The sequence below is a fragment of the Eutrigla gurnardus genome (assembly GCF_963514095.1).
Source record: "Eutrigla gurnardus genome assembly, chromosome: 4".
NCBI lineage: Eukaryota > Metazoa > Chordata > Actinopteri > Perciformes > Triglidae > Eutrigla > Eutrigla gurnardus.
Genome location: NC_139918.1, coordinates 3,426,971 through 3,450,464, shown reverse-complemented (window position 1 = coordinate 3,450,464; position 23,494 = coordinate 3,426,971). Strand labels below are relative to the sequence as shown.

At 44.3% G+C, this 23,494-nt stretch overlaps 1 protein-coding gene across 1 annotated transcript in view; it reads left to right on the top strand.

Moving 5' to 3' along the window:
* LOC311012482 (cadherin-18-like) overlaps positions 1-23,494 on the top strand; it is a gene marked incomplete at its 5' end in the record, with an annotated part of 195,881 nt that overhangs the window by 12,869 nt on the left and 159,518 nt on the right. The window contains one exon of the mRNA XM_084007943.1: positions 12,148-12,442. Coding sequence (XP_083864069.1) covers positions 12,148-12,442 — 295 coding nt within the window. The remainder of the gene's footprint in view (positions 1-12,147; positions 12,443-23,494) is intronic.

Below are 23,494 nucleotides of genomic sequence, written 5' to 3'. Positions count from 1 at the left end.
AGCAGGAAGAGTTGATTATGATGACCCTCAGGTGTGTATGGATGAGTCAGAGAAGGGAGGACCCAGGAGTAGCTGGAGTCTGCCAGCCATGCCCACAACATGAAACACAAAGACAGACAGACTTATCTCCAACCTCCCTCCTGGTGCCAAAAAGAAATGATGGTGGCAGTCAAACATCAAGATGGTGACGGCCAAAAACTATTTGGCGGTCTATTTAAGCTACGACACTTCCCATCCCATCTCCCCCTTTCAGCTGTTGGTGCCACCGCTGCCACGTCAGTATTGCCGTCTGCTTGCTGCTAACCCTCCACCTCCCCAGCATCCACCTGCAGGGTCCGGGGGGGTTATGGTAATTAGTCATCATCACTTCCCTTCATCTCTTTGTAATCACATATGGGGAGTGATGATGCCGGAGCCTAGACGCCAAACTCAAACTATGTTCTGTTGCTACAATAAACAATCTAAACGTGAGTTGTCTGACTGAACTGGTATTTTATTTGTTATAATTGTGTGCCAACATGATGATACAGGTGAGGGTGTTGGTCTGAATGAAGGTTTGAGCATGTTAAAGAGGCTTGTTAAGGCTAAAACTAAAAGGTGTCAAGTTGCTGTTCGAGAAGTTGAAGTTAAAGCTGATATATGTTTGGGCAGGTAGATGAGGCAGCAGCAGCAGGGTTATTATCAAGCATCACTGCTTACACCCTTGACTCTGTGTGTGTGTGTGTGTGTGTGTGTGTGTGTGTGTGTGTGTGTGAGAGAGAGAGAGAGTAGCCAGTGGTTGGCCTCTCCACTGGCCAGTTGGCTTGCATGAATCCATTGAGCCTCATCTAATCTGCTCTGACAGTGATGTTGCATGACATTGACATTGCACTCTCCACGAAGGTGAGGACTTGACCCCCGGGGGGGCGCTGGCTCACTGAGGTTGGAAACAGATGTGCTTAAGGTGCAAAAAAGTCCACATAGAGCCAGAAAGGGAGCTCCCCGGGGCTCACTGAGCCATTGGTTTGTAGTCTTCTGTGACAGCTGAGCTGCAGTTTTCTCACTGTGATGAAGCATTGCTTTCTATTGATCGCTCTGAGCAAAGAGCAGGGAGGTTGAAGTGCAGGTTACTCTGAAAACACACACTCATCTTAGTGTGCATTGATGTTGACTGATGCAGAGAGCTATTCTGCCTAGAGGAAGGCGATTGAAAAGCACAGGTGAGTTAAGGTGAGTAAAAAATAGTATAGAGGGGAGGAGGCGAACAGTGGAGTCATGTGAAAACATCTCCACACACTCGAGGTTACAGGTCATTTTTACAAAAAAGAAATACATTTTTAATTGGTTGGCTAACAGCAAAGTTGTAGCAGTCAGGGTAGACTAACCCCAAACCTAGCAGAAGGCTAGTAAACTATTCACTCACATAATTCACAAGCAATTTGAAGAATTCTAAAAATTGGACTTGGCTTGTGGGCCATTTATCTCTAAAAAGACTTCTACCTGATATGTTTTTTGCACATTTTGATATTAAAATCTTTGGTGTCATTTATATATACAATGATAAAAAGATGAGTATATATGGACATGCAAAAAAAATAAAGACATTCCCATAGACCTGCAAGGGTTAATAGAGCTGTTGTTCACATGTAACCCGGTGACTAGCAATAGCTACAGTGCTGACAGGCCGACTTGGTCTCGCCATGGATCAGGGGATGGCATCACCAGTGTAAACCTCTGTCTCAGCTATTGCTGTCAGTATCACTTAAGGGTTACTCCATCATTTGAATGTTACACTGACCTTTTTTCAGTCTTCACAATCCGTAAGCCAACTGGATGTTGTCCAAACTATGTCTCATTAAGAAGCAATATAGTATATATATATATAACAATATAGTCTCAAATTTAATCTGCTTAAACATAAACGAGCAAGTTGTGTTCAAATATCCAAGATCATTTCCTTATCAGTCTACAATAAGGTGCTTGGTATTGCTCCCAATTAGAAATTCCTTTTCTAATGGACCTTGCATTGAAACACAAAGGGCCCACTGTCAACGGGGGAAACAAAGCAATCTAATATCATATTTTACTCTCAAACATAAATCTATGTTCTTGTGGTGATGGATCATAGTTGTTAGCTGCTGTCTCTGCACAAGGACATTGAGAGCGATGACAAATTGGTATATAGCTGGCCAATACAGCGGACTCTGATTCTTTCTAGTAAGTATCAGTGTGCAAGCATGTTGCCACAGTTCTTATAATTTGGCTTATAAGCGGTATTCCTAATGGATCCATTATGCTGACCAGCCTCGCTGCCTTGGATCGTCTCATTGGTATCTGAAGCAACACTCCCCCCATCACTTCCCCTTGCAGTTAGTTATTCATTTTTAACACAGTCCGTTCAGTCTTAACACTGCACAACAGGCCACGCAAAGGTGTGACATGATGAGCGGAGTGGTGAAGAGGAGGAGAGGAATGTCGGCTTTAAGGCGAGCTGGCGAGGAAGCAGAGGGATGAAAGGAGATGAGGGAAGATGAAAGGCAAAGCAAGAAGAGGAGGAGAGGGTATAAGGGGTGATGAGAGGAGAGGAGAAGAAGTGAGGCAAGAGGAAAGTAGAGATGAACATGAAAAAGACTCGCAGCAGTTATGTCTAAAGATTCCTTCGGGTTAGTAAATGTGAGACAGATTTTTGCTGAATGCTGACACTCATACCACCCTGAAGTATCCTGTCTATTTCAGCCTTCTATCCCTCTCGCTCTCACTCCAATACCGGCGTATCAGTGATGAAGCAAAACATATGAAGAGAAATCGATCCCTATCCCATCTTGTCATTCCCTCTATCACCCTCCATGTTCCGTCAATCAAATTAGACACTTTTCCTCACACATGATTGAGCCGTTTGCCACCCTGAAGAGATTTATTGTCAAAGTATTGTGAAACCTGCTGCTTGGATTTCTTTGGCAACCAGAGAGATCAGCCAATGAATAACATATCCCAGGCAGTTCCCCCTTGATAACACCAATAACACTCTTTTTTCAGTTGCCTTGATTTCGGTATTGCCTCTGCAGTGCCTGAGGTAAGGCCAACATGTTGCATAGGCAACAATAGCCAATAAGACAAAGGCTTCAGTGTCTTTGTGATTGTCTGACTAAATCTTTTCCCCCAGAGGCAGACAAATGCAGCAGCACATTTAAGCACACTGATAAATGCTGACCTTTCAAATGGATCTAAGCTGTTCACAATATGAACTAATGTCTAATTTTGCTTTAAAAAGCAGATTCGGAGCATTTCAATTGTCTCCTGGTCAGCTCAGCGATAACAGTACAGACTGGAAATGTGCTGACAGAGCGATTGCTGTTTTCACAACACGGTCTCATAGCGGCCTTTTCAGGCTACAGGATGCATAGAAAGTCAATGCAAGGGAGCAGATGGATGCAAATCGACATAGCTTCAAAGGACTTGAAATATTTCAACTTGAGTGAGAAATTCTCATCATGTATCTCTAAAGCCTCTCAGGATAGAGATCGTCTTATGAATCCTAAATGGAGGAAACTAATGTTGTCTGTGGTCCCCCAGAGGTCTAGATAGTAGCTCCCATTAGTCCAGAGACCAGACCAGACTATGTGGAGAAACCAGAGACAGTCTGTGGTCCCCCAGAGGTCTACGATAGTCGCTCACATTAGTCCAGACCAGACTAAGAGGAGAAACCAGAAACCTTATTAAATATAGAATAAGAATATATAATATAATATAGAATATGATATACTATAAAATAAAAGTATTAAAAAACCCACAGTTATGTGAATGAAACAAGGAAAAGCATGAGAACAATACAGACAGAGGGAGAGTGTCTTCTCTCTCTGCTTAAGCACACCACAACTGTAAATAGATTATATTTGTTGATGATATCTTAATAATTTGAATGTCATGTTGCTCCCTTAACTTACATTCCAAATTGGGCAAACAGAAGTCACATAAATCAGGAAGTAAATGAATTTAACTATATCAAAACAGTGGACACAAAAAGCTTAGCCACGGTTCAACTGTCAGGGTTGGTGAATTGAGGCAGACCGGGGAAATGAGCAAAGAGCGAGCTATCATACCCAAACTGATACAAAACTGACAGTAGAATAAAAAAATAAAAACTGAGGAAGCAGATGAAGGTAATAAAATTATAAAGTGTTGTCTTCAAGGAGGACTCCCGGTTTTCACCGGGTAGATGGCAAACGGCATGTATGGCGTCATGTGGGTGAGGGGTTGCTAATCAGCGTTGTGGATAGAGGATTGAGGGTCCAGGGTGCCGGTAGCATTTTGGTCTGGGCAGGTCCATGTTTCAGAACACAGGACATTTTATTGATGGCATTTTGAATGGACAGAGATACATTACAAGATCCTGATGCCCATTGTTGTGCCATTCAGCCACCAACATCACCTCATGAAGCCGCATGATGATGCATGGACCCATGTTGCAATGATGTGTATGCCAATCCTGGCAGAATTTAAGATAAAATCATTTATTTGTACCACGTTGGGACATTTCCATGTTCCAGCAGTAAATGGGAGAGTTAGTTCAATAACAGAAAGCATCTGTTTAACAAGCAATAAAGCAATAATTAACAGTCCTTCAATCCTGCAGCTTCAGCTCCTTGTTCTTGTTACTGGTCAGACACATTAGAATACTGCAACGTTTGCATGTATGCATCCATTAGTGAGTTGGTGAGTGTCCACAGCTAACCTTTCTCTTAACCGGATGCTCAGAGCCAGAGACCGCTATTTGCGCTTTGCACTCAGCCTCCTGTTGCATCCATACAGTTGGAAAAAATAGACTTGTTAAGCCTGTAAAACTGACGAACCTGGCAGGGTGAGTCGTGAGCATTCTGTTGTCCAATCACAGACTCCGTCTTTGTCGGCATCTCACTAACCTTCACCAGACTGACTCACGAAATACATTAACTTAACCCAATATATTTTCATGTCGGCTCCAAGAGAAGAAAGCAAGCGTGTTTGTATTGATTCGCTGACTGAGTGAGGGGAATCTGCCAGCAGCGACCCAGGTTTCAATCCGACCTGTGGCCCTTTGCTGCATCCCCTCTCTCACCCCACTTTCCACTCTGTGTCTCTCATCTATCAAATAGAGGCAATGTGGCTAAAAATACAACCCCATAGATATGATATAATATTTTACAAAACATTTTCATCCGAATTCCCTCCATCCTCTCAGTCTTATGGGGGTCAGGCCACCTGGGCTGCTAACTGAACTGCTTAGCTCTGATCTGTGGCAAACAATAATATGAAAATGAAAGGGAATTTTTAATGCTAGCAGTAGCCTATAAGCTATTAGCTGGCTAATCTGAGAGAAAAATAAGCAGAGAAACAAATAAAACTGTGTGCACAGATGCCAGAGGTGAAAAAATCAATATTTTTTGTAATTTATTTTTTTATAACTGAAGCCCATGGCACATTCACATCAACTCTAGTTTGAAATAGGACCCTAAAAATGCAGCGTTATTTACATTTTCAATAAAGTAGGGTTGTTGCGTCTATTATGATTCTGAAATATGTAAGCCTCCTGCCTGCTGTACAGTTTGCATTTAAGTGAATACAAATGGTGATACTATCCTTACTAATTCAAAAAAAAATTTAATTACATTTTTAATTGACGTCAATGTATCTAGAGGGCTGCTGTGCAGAAAAAAAATCTACATCGACCCCCAATCTACATTTGAATAAGGTAATAACTGCTAGCTACATCCAAGTTAATAGATCTTATATTCAATATGTTGTTCATTGTACAATAACAGTGGCTGCACGGTGGTGTAGTGGGTAGCACTGTCGCCTCACAGCGAGAGGGTCCCAGGTTTGATTCCCAGGTTCCTTCTGTGTGGAGTTTGCATGTTCTCCCCATGTAAGCGTGGGTTCTCTCCGGGTTCTCCGGCTTCCTCCCACTGTCCAAAGATTCAATTTCAATTCAATTCCCGGGTTGGGTTCGGGTTCCTTCTGTGTGGAGTTTGCATGTTCCTGTGTAAGCGTGGATTTAGGGTTAAAAGACATGCAGAATGGGGATAGGTTAATACAGAATAAGCGGTAGACAATGGATGGATGTACAATAATAGACCACTGAGGAACTGCTAGGTGGAACTGTTGACAAGATATTGAGCGTTAGATTATAAAACTGATAAAAAAAAAGAAGATTGAAGTTTGACACTCTGGGAAAGCATTGATTTATGAATTAAAGGTAGAGTAGGTCATTTAGAGAAACCACAGAGACGTTGACTTTGAACGCATCGTTGAACTGGAAAAGTCTGTCCCCATCGTTCAGACCTCTGTTCAAAGCCCTGCCCCCTTCATTCAGACCTTGGTTCAAAGCCCCGCCCCTTCGTTCAGACCTCTGTTCAAAGCCCCACCCCCAGAATGCCAAAGGAGTGCTCGAGATCTTCAGGACTCACAGATTATTTTCTCTGGTTCGATTCTTGATTGGACAGTCGTGCCATGGCCACAGATACAATATTTTTTTTATGTCAGAGCATTTAATGTATTCATCGCTATCAATAATTCACAGGGATTTCAAGTAATATGACAGAAAGTGTTTCTTAATAGAATCACCTACTCAACCTTTAGGAACAGAGTTGGAGTCAGTTAGCTTAGCATACATTCTTAAAGTAGGAGAAAAAGAAACAAACCTGAGTAATCCCCAAAGTTATAAAATATGACTCGAATTGGGGGCAGTGTCACCAAAACCCCCCTGAGCTCCAGTGGGCTTTGTCCGATAGTTTGGGTTCCACCCAAAACGTCACACCTCAGTCAGCCTTTGTGGGCCCTAGTTTCTTGGCGCAGCAAGTTTCGACCAGCGCAGCCTTGCGCACGGTCAGTTTGGTGGATTGCCTGCGCCAAGATGGGTGTGGCGGTGCAGCAGGGGGAGGCGTCACAGATTCAGCTTGGCGCAGCGGAAGTTTCGTGGCAAAAAGCCTCGCTGAGACTGCCCGAAATCCCGCCAGCTCCAACCTAGTCTACTCTTCGCGTAAGGTGCAAATAAAGTCCATTCATTCAAGGCGAATTACAGCTGGTGGAGTGGCAGTTCGGCTCACCGGCGCGCAGTGCACACACGTCACCGAGACCTCACAGGCAAGTTTCCACAGTTCCAGGCACATTTTAATGCAATAAATAATCACAACAAACAAAATCAACACGTGAATGTATATCTATATAGATTGTCCCGTCACATCTGACGTCAGATCAAAGGCGGATGGCACGCGTAACGGAAACTCAGCCTGATTGAATTAACACAGCTGAAACTTGGACCTCTCGGACCAAAACATCTCCCTCTCTCTCTCCTGTTTTTCATATCTATCCACTGCTAATAAAATGCGTCTATGCCTGAAAAAATCGTAAAAAAAAAAAATACAGCAGCTCGTGCCTGGTCTCGCACCTCGGCAGCCTGTTGTGTCCGTGGAGAAACGCACAACTTTGCCGCGAGCTGGAACCGGAGTTGGGGCTGCAGCTGGTCTGAGCGGCACGCGAGGTCCCGGTGTCCCGCCGTTCTGGTGTTGGACGGGGAATCCGGTGCAGCTGTGGAGCGCAGATGATGAAGACGGTGATGATGATGATGATGATGATGATGATGAATGGCCCGGCCGGCTCGTGCAGGCACCGGGTTCTCCACTATTATGTCTACTGCTGTGCGCCCTGACCCTGTTTTGTGATAGACATGCCTAAAATGTGACTACAATTTCTATAGTGATATAATATCGGCATTATAATTATTATGACTATACGCACGCACAGCGCGTGGTGGGAGTGGCGGCGCTGCTTCTGTCATTGGGTTGTCAAGTGACGAAACTTGCACTGAACCTCGCCTCGGCGCATTAAAGGTGAGGAGAGGAGCTCATTTGATTGGTGAAGATCTGAATCGGCTGTGTTAATCCCAGTCCACGCCTTGTCTCCTCCTCGTCTCCCACTCACGCCTTCTTCTCCTCCCTCTTTCCCACTTGCGCGGGTAGGAGTGACGGGAGGCTACCATTACTATACAACACAGTTCAATAATAGAGGCTGATTCATGTTTTTGTTTTGTTTGTTTTTTTGTTTTTCCCATTTCTTTATCCCTGAGGGTGGGGGTAGAGGGCTGGTGATTCCCTTTGTGATGTATGTTTATTTAACTGAAAAGAATAATAGAGGCAGATTTCCATTGACAACAGTCTAAATATTTCAGTAGTCCACTTCTGAGGACCACGCTGCTCAAGGACAAAGACAGGTCAAAACCCATGCAACACAGAAAAGACTAAACAGAAAGATGCACTGACTTCATATAAAGTATATCAAATCAGAGTGAAAGCACTTCATTGTGTCTCTGCTCTCGCAGCTAGTGATGGAGCTTAGTGTAGCATGTCCTTAAATCCCACCGGAAGGGAAATAACCTGGTTAAAATTAATAACCACTGTTTCCTGCCCACCCACACACTTTTTGATTCATATTTATCCCTCACTGCCTTTGTTATTGTAGCTGGAGAGTCGTGCACAGGGGAAAGACTTTAGCCTCAAAATGTCAGTCGCGGCTCCTTCTTCAGCTGCTCAGTAACACACAGCCTCGTTGCTGTATTTCTATCCTCCTCCCCTGGGTTCTTTGTCTCCTGTTTTTGTTTTAAATGTTTTATTTTGTGCCAGTGAGATTTCCTTTGTCTTTGCTGGAGATCATACTGGCAGTGCATTTCCTCTTCTGTCTCTCCCTGCAGCTTGTTGTCTGTTTCTGGTTCATTTGTCAAGATTTGCCTTTAGCTATTTGTTACCACTTACAATGTTTTGAAAAGCAGGGTGTACGGAGGACTCCATATTGTTTGGACATTCACCATGTTCCACATGGCCAGAACAAATAGTATTCAACAATCACATAACACATTCTTGGAGGTCTTGTTGAGTGCTGAGTGATTCTGGAGCCAATCATTTGACTATTGGCAGAGAGGTGTGACTGACCTGATGAACATTTAAAGATGCATAAAACCAGATTGAGAACTTTCCTATTGCCTCTCAACAGCTCTCAACATGGCAATACCTGAGCCAGCAGCTTGGAGCTAACGCTGCTAACGTTGCTAACAGTACAAACTACAGCAAATGTACTTCTGATTTCATGACGATGCAGTCAACAACACACACAGAGGGAGAGTGACTTCTCTTTCTGCTTAAGTCAACCATACATCACTATATTTACATAGATAATAGTTGTTTGCTAATATATCAACACTCTTAGGGCCCTAGTTTCGTAGACCAGGCGCAGTCAGCTTTCAGCGCACCTGCGCCGCGCCGACGGGGTGTGTCCGCCTGGACTTTGCAAGTTTCGTGCACCGCGCAGGCTCGCGCAGGCACACCTCCCGTCTCGCCCACCGGCGCAAGTGGGAAAGAGGGAGGAGAAGAAGGCGTGAGTGGGAGACGAGGAGGAGACGAGGCGTGGACTGGGATTAATACAGCCGATTCAGATCTTCACCAATCAAATGAGCTCCTCTCCTCTCCTTTAATGCGTTAGGGGAGGTTCAGTGCAAGTTCCGTCATTTGACAACCCGATGACAGCAGCAGCGCCGCTGCTCCCACCACGCTCATCACGCGCTGTGCGTGCGTATCATAATAATAACAATGCCCATATTATAAAAAACAGGAGAGAGAGAGGGAGATGTTTTGGTCCGAGAGGCTGAGTTTCCGTTACGCGTGCCATCCGCCTTTGATCTGACGTCAGATGTGACGGGACAATCTATATAGATATAAATTCACATGTTGATTCAATTAGTTGGATTAAATAGTGTTTGTTGTGATTATTTATTGCATTTAAATGTGCCTGGAACTGTGGAAACCTGCCTGTGAGGTCTAGGTGACGTGTGCGCACTGCGCGCCAGTGAGCCAAACTGCCACTCCGTAGACCAGGTTGGAGCTGGCGGGCTTTCGGCACAGTCTCGGCGAGGCTTTTTGCCACAAAACTTCCTCTGCGCCAAGCTGAATCTGTGACGCCTCCCCCTGCTGCGCTGCCACACCCATCTTGGCGCAGGCGATCCACCAAACTGCCAAACTGACCATGTGCAAGGCTGAGCTGGTCGAAACTTGCGTTGCGCCGGCTCCGCCACCCTGCGCCGCCCTGCGCTGCGCCACGAAACTAGGGCCCATTGGGTTTATAACAAAACGCTATTTACCCTTAAAAAGTGTGACAGAAAAGCTATAGTTTAGATTGTTGTTAGCTCTCTAACTAGTTGTTGGATGGTTGTTAGCCTTGATGCTAGTAAAATTAACCAGTTGGGGTTGGTTGTAACATTCTTTTTGGGGTTGGTTGTCACATGTGAAGTCAAGCTGTATCCTCACTGACATCCAAGAGAAGGAGAGAATAGAGTAGGGAAAGGCAGCCAGCAAGCAAAGAAAAAGGGCAACAAAATCAAAATGACCCAGTGCATCCCAGCCTAGACCAGCTACCAAGCCTACTACACCCCAGTGGAATCCAGCCCAGCAGGAGAAGACGAAACAGAAAAGAAAGAGATACGAGGAATCTTCATCAGATGAAGGGGATAGTTTTTGTTTCGTTTTTATGGAAACGTTCTCCAACAGCCGTTCAGGGGAGGTATGGGAGAAGTGTTGAATGTGCAACCAGTGGGCACACAAACCCTGCTTAATTGGAGTGAGCAGGCCCTACATTCGCCATCACTGTAACTCAGATAGTGAATATGTGTAGCTTAGTTGAGTGGGCTCTTATTTTTAGGCCTATTTGTTTGGTTCTTTATGTTGTTATATAGGCTGGCCTAAAGCTGTCCTTCCTGTTCATGTTCCTTGCTCATTTTGTGTTAAGATGCACTAAGTTATGATGTAATTTAACTTTCAAATTTAGTTCTGCCTTCTTGCCTTCTTTTTAAGATTTTTCCCATTAAGATAACATTGTGACAAACATCCCCATAGTCTGTGACAACCATCCCCATTATGGGGTTGGTTGTCACAATGTGTAAGGGTGTCTTTGATAGTTAATTACTTCTTTGTTACATTACATTACGTTGGAAAATGAGAGGGATACACATTTCAAGCCAACACCTTAAGCTTCAATTTAATGTAGGAATGACTATTGAAAGATGTTTTGATGATGAGCAATTCACACTAGAGTAAAAAGTGTTTCTACCATCCCCGTTCTCCCCATACATGTAGGTGCATATGGATATGGTTATTCCTGTGTTGTTATACATATGTTATGTGTGTAGATGTATAAAGGTACATATGTTTATCTGAAAATGTGTTTTTTTTTTAATGATTGATTTATTTTGAAAAATCTCCTTAATTACAATTAATTGCTTTTTTATATTTAACGCTATGTTTAAGTTTGTGTTTTCACTGAGGATGTTGTGTTATTGGAGATGGCAGCGATGTTGTTTGTAGATCTTTGTTCTGTTTATTTGTCAAGAACACTGTATGGATATGTGTCCCAGATGCTGCATTATAGGTCGCGCACGTCCACTATGTTACACTTATTGTGATAAGACGAAAAGCAATCCGCCTGACAGCCTGCCTCTGATATCATGCAGGATCATTTAAGATCAGACTCAAAGTTTATGCTGTTGGTAGTGGTTGTGTTGCTGGTGCAACCCAATCTCACAGCAGATCATTGAATAATGACAAAATTATATTGGCCATATATTAAAATATAGTAATTTGTGTACATGGACAAATACTGCCCATTTTTTGCCCAACGTTCTTTTTGTACGATAATGTGGAAAGAAGGAAAACAATATGGTGCAGGCACAAAACACACTTCCAACTGAAATAGATTTGTCTGAAAGTCCTCGTGAGCAACACGGAAAATCTTTTAAATTTGTGTCCATGTACAGTTGATTAAAATGTTAAATTAAAGTCCTGAACTGCTGTTTGACTGTGTTGTACAATGATGCTTGAATACTATTTATCAGGTCATCTCACTCTCTACTGTTATGTCTCATGTTTTATTTGCTTGGTGAAAGACTACATCTTGTGAAACGTGTTCTGTTACAATCTCCTTTTTCCATTTACTGTGACAGTAACTTTAACTTCTTCTCTGATTGGGTAGCTGTGCCTCCTATTGCTTGCTCCTCACCATTAACTGACCACTCATTCTGACACTTGGCTATTACTCTGTATCACAGAAATACTGCCCCCTGCATCACTCAATTTATAACTCTTACACCTCCAGCTCCACTCCAACTCCGACAAGGGGGATGGTTCTGTGAGCTACATCCTGTCTGGCGAGGGGGCCGGCTCCATCTTCCTCATTGATGAGACGACGGGTGACATCCATGCAGCAAAGAGCCTGGACCGTGAGAGGAAGTCCCAGTATGTCCTACATGCAAAGGCCATCGACTGGCGGACGAACCGCTCCCTGGAGGCTGAGTCAGAGTTCATCATCAAGGTTCAGGATGTCAACGACAATGCTCCAACATTCCCTGATGGACCCTTCTCAGCAACTGTGCCTGAGATGTCTGACGTTGGTGAGACTTAAACTAATATAAATTATATAAATAACTACTTAAATTAATAATGGCTCAGTTCAGTGTTCTAGTGAGAATCCAAGATAGTCAGCATGCACTGTACCAGACTCACTGAAACATATTACAGTTAATATTAATGGTATTAGTTCTCCCTTTGTGACCAGGGGTGCCTGATAGCTCACTTGGTAGAGCTGGGGCCCCATACGAGGATAAATTCTCACTCCAGCAGCTCCGGGTGCGAGTCCGACCAGCAGTCCTTTGCCGCGTATCATCTCTCTTCCTTTTACTCTCATGCTGTCCTCTCCATGAAGTAAGGCAAAGAAGCCAAAAAAAAAAATACTCAACAGCTCCCAGCCGAGTGCCAAGATGTTGTTTTCCCCGGAGAATGAGAGGGTTGCCTCAAAAATCGATCCATACCGTGCCTTGGCACAATTGCCCCCCCATCCCAAGCCGGCTTGCACTCACTCTGCTAGGCCTGATTGCCTGTTGTACATACGTCATCACATCGTAATACGACACACACATGGCTTGATGTTGTTTTCAAGGAGCGCCGTCTCAAGTCATCACAATAGAGAACAAAACAGCAAACATGACCGAAACTCTACTGACACGTCCCGTCTGTACATATTTGTAGTAAACACTCGGCCTGCATCAGCGCATGTAAGCGCAAGCGATCGCGATCTCGGAGCAGATTTTGGACGGAGACACAGCAGCATTTATATTAAAAAAGTACCAGTCCGTTACGCTCCGGTAGCGCTCACACCATGAGTCTGAGGCACCAAGCCCGACCCAGAATCCCACTGTGTCCTATACATGCATCAACAGGGTTTTCAGTAAAAAGTAGAACGCTGAGCGTTAATGAGTGGGACGGCCTATTGATTAAAGCCTACGTCATGTCCACATTGCGTATCTGTGCATGTGCTCATGTGAGCAAGGATGAAGTACCCTGAAGAGGGGTGATTGGAAGGGAATGTGAACCTGATCTGAACCCAAATGGTGCTTTGTTGCTGGACTTCTGTGCTAGTCATGGATTAGCCATACCAATTGCCATGGTCAAGCATAGTGAGGTTCCTAGGTGTATTTGGTACACCAAAAATCAATTGCTGCAGCAAAAACCAGGGTGTGGGAGGAGAATGGAGAGGCTATGGATTGGTTGCTTTTGGTTGGCCTCAAGGAAGTCCTTTAAAATTGTGGAGGGGAACTGCAGACCCGGACTGGAGATATTGTTGAGTGGTGGAGAGAATACTTTGAGAAACTCCTGAATCTGACCAAAACGTCCTCTACAGAGGAGGTACAGTTTGAAGACAGGGCTTCCCCTGTCTTCAAATGCTCACCCATATCCCTGGCAGAGGTCATCAAAAAAAACTCTTTGGTGGCAAGGCGCCCTGAGATGCTGAGAGCTTTGGACATTGTTGGGATGTTTTGATTAACACAACATGGTTGCGTTGAGTTTGGGGACAGTGCCTGTGGAATGGCAGGCCAGGGTGGTGGTTCCTATTTTCAAAAAGGGGGGACCAGAGAGTCTCCTCGATTTATCAGGGTATCACACTGTTCAGCCTTCCTGTGAAAGTTTACTCAAGGGGATACTGTGAGAGCGTGGCTGTGACAGAGAGTCACTGCCCCAAGGAGTTCAAGTATGTTTTTGGTTTTGTTCACATGTAAGGGTAAAATTGATTGTGAGATGGACAGGTGGTTTGGTGCGGTGGCAGCAGCTTTGCAGGTGTTGTAACGGAAAGTTGTGGTGAAGAGAGAGCAGACTTACAAGTCCATCTATGTTCCAACCCTCACCTATGGTCATGAGCTTTGGGTAATGACTGAAACAATGAGGTCGGAGATACAACCCGCTGGAATGCGCTTCCTCTGTAGGGTGGCAGGGCTCAGCCTTAGGGTGAGGAGCGCAGATATCCAGAAGGAGCTCCTTCACAATGAGAGGAGCCAGTTGAAGTGGTTCAAGTGTCTGATCAGAATGTCTCCTTTTAGAGGTGTTCCAGGCATGACCAACTGGGAAGCAGTCTCGGGGTAGAACCAGAGAATGTTAGAAGGATTATATAGCCCATCTCACCTGGGAACGCCTAAGAGTGCCACAGGAAGAGCTGGAAAGTGTTGCTGGGTAGAGGGACATCTGGAATGCCCTCCTTAGCTTTCCTACAGGACATGGCCCTGGATAAGCAGAGGATAAAGGATGGACGGATAGTATAATGCACTGATTAGTGTTTGACAAATTGGGAGTGATGACAGGTTGTACTCGGGAGTTATTTTTGTTTGTAGGAATTTGTTTCTGTTCATGTTTTGTTTTTGCACTCATGTCAACATACTGGTCACCTTTATTTTAAAATGGTTCACAGTGTTTCTCCTTTATTCAGCCACCCTCCCAATAATTCCCATCATCTATCAAGCAACATGCCTTTGTAAAAGCAGGCAGCTAACAGAGTATAAAGACCAGCTGGACTCATTTCACAGGGTGTTTCTCAAATTCAAGGATCCATCCTTGATTGGACGGATCTATTGTAATACACACTTCAAATCAAACTTATTCAAACTGTCTTCATACCTCTTTACATTGTTTGGTTTGTTTCAAATTACTGTCATCATCTTAGATGACAAAAAGCAGCTGTGATTTCCTCAAACCTACCAGACTCAAATTAAATTTAACTTCATCCAAACTGGACAGCACAATTACTTTCTCTAGTTTGGTGGACTTTGATGTGATAATGTCTGCCTTTTCAGCTTCATTGCTAAGCTACAAAAGTCATATGAAAAATCCAAAATTTGGCCCTCTAGATTTCTGATCTCAAATTTGTTCAGAAACAGATTTTGACTGTTGTGCTGTGTTTCCTAATCAGGTGGCAGGAAATGCACCATGCACGTTGGATTGTGGGTGTTTTAGGGGTGCAGCGGATATACACTTGCATCCTTGAAAACACTCTGGACTAAGAACTCAGACCTTGATAGACTGAAGTATGATGTAGCAACCCTGAAATTCAGAGCAAGAATCCTCCTTGACTTTGAGAAACAACCACCACTTTACTTCTTGCTTCTCAGTTCCTGTCTTTGTCTGTCTCTCTATATTGATCATTATCTCTCACTGGCTCTGTCCCTCTCTATGAGTCTCTTTCAATTCAATTCAATGCTATTTATAGTGTCATATCACAACAGAAGTCATCTCAGGACACTTTACACATTGAGCAGGACTAAAATACGCTCAAGATTTTCAGAGTCAATACAATTTGAAAGTCCCAACATCACCCAGGGGCAAGCATTACAGCGACAGTGGCGAGAAAAAACTGCCTTAATAAGCTTTTAAGCAGAAATCTCATGCAGCCCAGACCCTTGGGTTCCAACTGCATTGGTGTTGGTAGTATTATAGTAGGTGTAGTATTAACAGTAGTTGTACTATTAACAGAAGCAATATTATCAACAGTAGTAGTCCATGGCAGCAGGCACAGCCACACCGAGATGGATCCATCCCAACCACGTCGCCGTAGACCAGAAAGCAGGAGTAGTTGAGCAGTCACACAGCGGGCAGGTGGAGCTACAATATGGTGTTTCCAGCGTCAGACCAGTTAGCAGTCTGCATCAGTCAGGACCTCAGTGGACTCTGCTGGACCAGAAAGCATAGCCAGACTCCCAGGAGTAATCCTGGGAGGAGTCCAGTTAGTGACAGTAGAGATGCCGATTTTAGTCAATTACTTTAATGAAAAAAATACAGGGACTCCGGGGGAACATATACAGAGAGAGCGCGAAAGAGAGAGAGAGAGGCTCAGTGTGCCACTATAATCCCCCAGCAGTCTAGGCCTATAGCAGCTTAACCAAGAGCTGGCTCAGGGCAAACCTGAGCCAGCCCTAGCTATAAGCAGTGTCAAAGAGAGAGGTTTTAAGCCTACTCTTAAATGTGGGAACAGTGTCTGCCTCACGGACCAGAACCGGAAGACGGTTCCACAGAAGAGGAGCTTGATGGCTGAAAGCTCTGGCCCCTGTTCTAATTTTGGAGACTTTAGGAACTACAAGTAACCCTTTATTCTGAGAGCGTAGTGCTCTAGGAGGACAGTAGGGTTTAATGAGCTCTTTAAGATATGATGGTGCCTGACCATTAAGAGCCTTGTAAGTGAGGAGAAGGATTTTAAATTCTATTCTGGATTTTACTGGGAGCCAGTGCAGAGAAGCTAATACAGGAGAAATGTGATCCCTTCTTCTGGGTTTAGTCAGAACACGAGCTGCCGCATTCTGGACCAGCTGGACAGATTTAAGAGATTAAGAGCAGCCTGAAAATAAAGATTTACAATAGTCCAGCCTTGAGGTAACAAATGCATGGACGAGTTTTTCTGCATCTTTTTGAGACAGCATTGGCCTAATTTTAGTAATGTTACGCAGGTGAAAGTAGGCTGTCCTTGTAGTTTGTTTAATATGCGAGTCAAAGGAAAGGTCCTGATCAAAGATAACGCCAAGGTTTCTTACAGTAGCAACCAAAAAAAAGTTTTATCAGGCGAAGCCGAACCACACAACAGAATGTTCAACAGATTAGCATCATGGCCTGTCATATGACAACCTTATGTGCATATAAATATATACGTGCATATTTAATTTGTTTAAGTTATATTATGAATACGATTATATGAACTAGAAAATTCCCCCGCCGGGAAATTTTGAAAGGGCCACGGGGGCTACTGCCGGAGTGTATATACATTACGATGAGATTCTTCGAGATTTCAAACGAGACGGAGTTGTTTTAGAGGCAAATACAGAGACTGCTTGCTGACTGAGCTGTCAGAGTAGTCCGTTTTAAAGTTTAAATTTTAAAGTTTAAATGGAGTTTCTAGGTGAAAGTATGACTGAGCAGAAGACGTTTGACTAAAAAAACTACATTTCCCACCGACTGCTCCTTCCTGTCCACCAATCAGAGCCCACCACTCGTGTCTCCATTTTAAAGTTTAAATGGAGTTTCTAGGTGAAAGTCTGCCCGAGCAGAAGACGTTTGACTAAAAAAAACTACATTTCCCACTACTAAATGTAGTTTTTAGTACATTCCTGTCCACCAATCAGAGCACACCACTCGTCTCTCCATTTTAAAGTTTAAATGGAGTTTCTAGGTGAAAGTCTGCCCGAGCAGAAGACGTTTGACTAAAAAAACTACATTTCCCACTACTAAATGTAGTTTTTAGTACATTCCTGTCCACCAATCAGAGCACACCACTCGTGTCTCCATTTTAAAGTTTAAATGGAGTTTCTAGGTGAAAGTATGGCTGAGCTGAAGACGTTTGACTAAAAAAACTACATTTCCCACTGACTGCTCCTTCCTGTCCACCAATCAGAGCCCACCACTCGTGTCTCCATTTTAAAGTTTAAATGGAGTTTCTAGGTGAAAGTCTGCCCGAGCAGAAGACGTTTGACTAAAAAAACTACATTTCCCACTACTAAATGTAGTTTTTAGTACATTCCTGTCCACCAATCAGAGCACACCACTCGTCTCTCCATTTTAAAGTTTAAATGGAGTTTCTAGGGCTGTGTCCGAAATCACTCCCTACTCCCTATATAGTGCACTATATAGGGAGTTCGCCATTTTGTAGGGGTGTCCGAATGTGTAGTGAGCATAACTATTCCCTATATAGTGCACTCAAAGTTTCCCACAATGCATCATGAAAAGTAGTGTACAACCGATGGTCACTCGCTGAGTAAATTTTACCATCATGCATTGCGCTGAAGAGGAAATGGCGAACGGAGCGGAGAGAGAGCAGCCCAACGTGTCGTATAAATGTAAGTAATTTATAGTTAAACATCTTTCAAACTAACGCTAGTTCACGTTAACAACATTATACTAACGGAACACAGCTAACGCTGACAGTTTTAGTCGGAAATGAACAAAGCAAAGCGCCGTTTGGAAGTAGAATACGATCTGATATGCTAGCGATGCTAAAGTAGTGGCGGCGAAAGTCAAGTAGCACAACCAACGTGGTGAAGCGGCTTAAAGACCGACATCCTTCATGTGTTCATGGGGTATTAGCGAGTCAGTAAAGCTCCCGTTTCAACAATGAAGTTTTAAACGGTTGTTAAGCTATCATGCGGCCACACGCTAGCGGCTGACGGCTAAAACCAGTAACGTAATGACGGAGCTAGGCAGCTAATGCTATCAGTCCTGTCCAACTAATGTTAGTTAATTTAACAGGATAGAACAATAACGTGTGTCTGAAAACTCAACCAGCTACTAAGACAGAACCGCATGCAGGCGGTTCTACCACTTCTGATATTATGGTGCCAAGTGCCAAGTTTCCTTTACTGTATTCAGCTTGTGAAATGAAAACTAATAGTTGTGCACTGAAAGTATTTTGTGCAAATTGCAATGTGTGCAGGAGCTCAGGAAGCCACCTACTGGCAGTGGCACTGAATCAGGGGAGCCCACTGCTGGTTCATGGAAGTGTTTCTCTCTCATGGATGAGGCAATAGGTGGTAGGCCATCTATTCAGCCTCCGTGCCTAATTGCCTCAGCCTGGGGAGAGAACCCTTCCATTGGTCAACCAGCATCCCCTGATTCAGTGCCACGAGAACAAGAGAACCAGGAAGATGTAGGGTCAGATGAGCCAGAGCCAGGGCCAGGTCCAGCAAAGAGGCAGAGGCGTGATGCAGTCCTGAAACTTTTGGAGAGGGCAGAGGAGAGGGCAGAAGAGAGGGCCAGGCGTGAAGATGCCAGGGAGGACAGATTAATGAACTTATTAGAAAAAATTGTGGAGAAATTGTAAAAAGGAGAGACATTTGATTGGTTGATTTAATAAATGTTTTAAGAAAAATGAAACTGTGTCAACAACAATTCATAACTTACATTACAACAATTACAATAACAAAAAACTATTTACAATGAAAGAGAGGGACATACTATCTAATCTATTTATATAAAAATGTGTCAACAGTTACAACTAACATTCTTAACTAATGCTAGATGAATGCTAATGAAAGAAACCTAACGTGTGTGTGTGTGTTCGTGTGTGTTCGTGTGTGTGTGTGTGTTCAATAATCATGCTCCTGTAGAGCTCTAGGAGTGCATGTAGGTGCCGATAGCGCGGCTGCCATGCGCCCACGCAGCCGTTCCCCACACTGCAGATCTGCCTGGCCCTGACCCTCGCCGTCATCGGGCCCCAGCACCTCCTCTGTTGGCTCAAGCGTGTCCCCATCCCTGAGGCAGAAATTGTGCAGAATGGCACAGCAAGCCACCACCTTGACGGCGAACTCAGGACGCACTTCCAGGGCTTTAAAAAACGCAGATCGCCACCTGGTCTTCATGATGCCGAAGGCCCGTTCAATAACTGAGCGGGCCTTTGCGTGGTGCCTATTAAAGCGGGCTGCCACAGCACTCCTCACTGGCTCCCGGTATGGCGTTATGAGGGGGATGGGCTGCAGCATGCAAGGATACCCACCATCCCCCAGAATGCAGTAGCCCTCAGGTGGGTACAGTTGCTGAGTGTAGAGCGGGCTGTTTTTCAGGACCCTGGAATCATGCACTGATCCAGGGTACCCTACAAAAATATCTAAAAATAAACATTTGTGGTCACATACAGCCTGCATTTGAATTGAATAAAATAATTTGCGGTTAAAATAACACTGGGCTTCTGCACTTGGGGGCTTGATCCTCACATGGCATCCATCGCTGCCCACGACTCTGGAAAAAGCTGCAGAACCAGCCAGACGGGAGAAGCCAGCACCAGTTGCTTCAAACTCATCTTGTGGTGGGAAGTAGATGACCCTGCTTTTGAGGCGCAGCACTCTCCCAGTGACCCGATGGACTATGTCGTAAACGGTGGCCCGTGGGATGGCGAACACTCGTGCGACGACGCGGTAAGAGGTGGCACTTGCCAGCCAAAACAAAAATACCAACACCTCCAGATCATGACCCCAGCCATGGTCAATAGGGGAGCGCAGGATGGCCGTCAGATGACCAATGGTGGGTCTGGAGAGGCGGAAATCAGGTCGTAGGTCGCTCTGGTCATCAAAATACATGGCCAAGATGGGAACTTGGCAGTTCAATGAGCAGTACCTGGATGGTTGTGCCCACTGTAAATAAAGTGTATAAACGAATCAATAAATATGTTCAAACTGATAACATGTTGTCCTGCAGTGTAATATGTGACTTAAAGCTATGTACAATATATCAAATGTCTGTTTTAATAATTTACTGTCGAGATTTTGCGATGTCTATATAGCCCCAGTAGGGGTGTTGTCTGACGCAATTAGCCTAGCTAGCATCTTCTTCATCTATTCACTTACAATTTGACGACGTCTTGCTACTCTAGCAAGAGCTAGACGCCGCACATGTCTCTCTCTGGCCCTCCTCCTCCTCCTGGCTAAAAGTACTCTGACAATAGTCAGAACAAACAAGGTGAGGATTATTCTTGGATCCATAATTGATCAAAATGCTCGTAAGAGTTGAATGAATGAATCCTTTGTTGGCGGGAACGTACAGTGGGATATGACACGCATTAATTATGCGTCAGGAATTACGTCATCAACGGCGCCGAAAGAAATGCGAGTAGTGTCCGAAAGCGTTTTTTCATTTTGCCGATGAGTCCACTATATAGTGCCCTACATAGAACTCCCCTATTTAGGGAGTAGGGAGTGATTTCAGACACAGCCTAGGTGAAAGTCTGCCCGAGCAGAAGACGTTTGACTAAAAAAACTACATTTCCCACTACTAAATGTAGTTTTTAGTACATTCCTGTCCACCAATCAGAGCACACCACTCGTGTCTCCATTTTAAAGTTTAAATGGAGTTTCTAGGTGAAAGTATGGCTGAGCTGAAGACGTTTGACTAAAAAAACTACATTTCCCACTACTAAATGTAGTTTTTAGTACATTCCTGTCCACCAATCAGAGCACACCTGCTGTCAGTTATGAAGATTAGAGCTCTAGAGTGCTGTCACCATAGCAACGGCCCTTGGTGCGTGTGTTTAACTGTCTTTAAGCCTCTCTCTGCCTCTCACTATCGCTCCATTCCGGCTTTGCGGTCGCTCCGAACAAAAGCTTGCCACGCTCACATCGAAACTCCTATCGCCAAGATTTTCGCACCGTTAGCGCCACGAGACTCTGATGAAGACACTGATGACTTTTATTTTTTCCTAGTGTCAGAAATGTGGACGCTAGGGCGAGTTAGAAATGGAGTTGCTTTCAGGTTTCTTTGAAAATCTGCTTCTCGATTTACATTGGAGCGGATGAGGAGAAAAACAGACTTGGCCGCACTTAGAGGTTGCTAGTTCAAATTCTATAAATCTCAAAGAGTTTTTGAGCACATTGTGAGAGACAGGACAAGTTTGTCTACAAAATTGGAAAATATCACGTCTGTAGAGTGAAGATTGTGGCCGGGAGGAGTTTGGAAAGGAAAAAAATCTGAGAAGCCCTCACACTCTAAGTGATGATGTCACCCACTCTAGCCCAGAAGGTTCCGCGCAATACACACCCATTATAATCTCATGATTTCTCCCAAAACGATCATGGTCATTGAACAGTGATTGATCAAAAACTATATGACCTATTGAAACGTGGATTGACACACCAGGACACAAGACTTGTGTCTACGTTTTAAAGTTCAAATGGAGTTTCTAGGTGAAAGTATGCCTGAGCAGCAGGCGTTTGAAAAGCTACGATTTCTGCTTTTTTTTTTTCGCTCGTCCCATTCAAGTCAATGGGAACATTTCAGTGGTTTTCGCCCCGAGCACTGGTCCCCTCAGCTATTTCATAGCTGTAGGGGCCAGTGCTCGGTGCGATTGCACCGTGGCCCTAATAAGCGAACATAATACCTGCTAGGATATGGTTCCTAATGTGATCAGGAATTGCTGCTGCAGGTGGAAGGAACCTGGAACCCCTTCCAGCTCCCAGAGTCCTGCTGGACACGGAAGCAGGTGAGCCAAGAGTTGTGGATGATGCGTCTCGGTTTGTTTATATCAGATGCAGGAACGAAAGCGTTGTTTTAAAAGCGAGGCCAGGATGTTTGCAACTGCGGAGGGGCCCGGTTACGATTCCGTCTGGGTTTTTGAGCTAATATTGTCCGCTGTTCTGGGAGAATCCGTGCGAGAAGCGGAGCGCTTCCTCGCTGGAGCTTTGCCAAGCCTGGGAGGAACGCTGCTTGGAATATGGCACAACGCCGGCAGTTGAGTGGAGTTTTTCTGAATGAGGAGTTTCTTGTGATGTTATCGGGTCATCCGGCACGTCGTTTGCATGTGATGCGGGAGCCACGTCGCTGACGCTGGGCACTCATTGCTAGAGTGAGCCTGAGTATCAGTGATAAAACACAGTTATTCCCCCGAGGACCTAGAGTCACTCTCCAAATCCGAAAACGGTGAGGGCCAGCGATCGATAGAGAGAGGTAAGCTAGCAATTGCATTTGCGGTGATGTTTAGCAGCAGGCAGACAGCAATACTGATGTGGCAGCGGTGGCACTGACAGCCGAAAGGGGGAGACAGGAAGTGTCGTAGCTTAAATAGACCGCCAAATAGGGAGGATGTGAACAAAGAATATTATTGGATTATGAGGTATGTCACATGAGTATGACGGAGCAGCTCGAGTTGTCTGCCTGAACTAGCTTGCAGGCTTCGCTCCATTTACGGTATGTGAAACTATCCGAGCGGAAGTATACTTTTGCGGAATCGCGAAAGTATTTATACAGCAGGGGAGGGCTTATGCTAAGTACAATAGCGATATGTAATGCCAAAGTGATTTCAGACCCGCCCATTAAATCCAAGACATAGAAATGTTTCAGAAGCCTAGCTCCACAATTACATAGTATATGGTTGAATGGCTTTTTATGTATGTGTTAAGGAGACATGTTATGACCCATTTAACGTGTTTAGAAGAAAATGACCCGGACTTTAATATGCAGAAATACGTTTTAGTTACCCCAGTGACCAGACAGAACATTGTCATAAGCCAAACTCAGAGTGCATGGTACACTTAAAGCAACACTAAAGAGTTTTTAGTGCCTTAAAATAATGTTTCCAAAATAGTTTCAGTGGTTCATCACCTCAAAACCGCATTTGCTCTGCGGCCCTCTATCGGCTGTAACCGCACTATGTAACC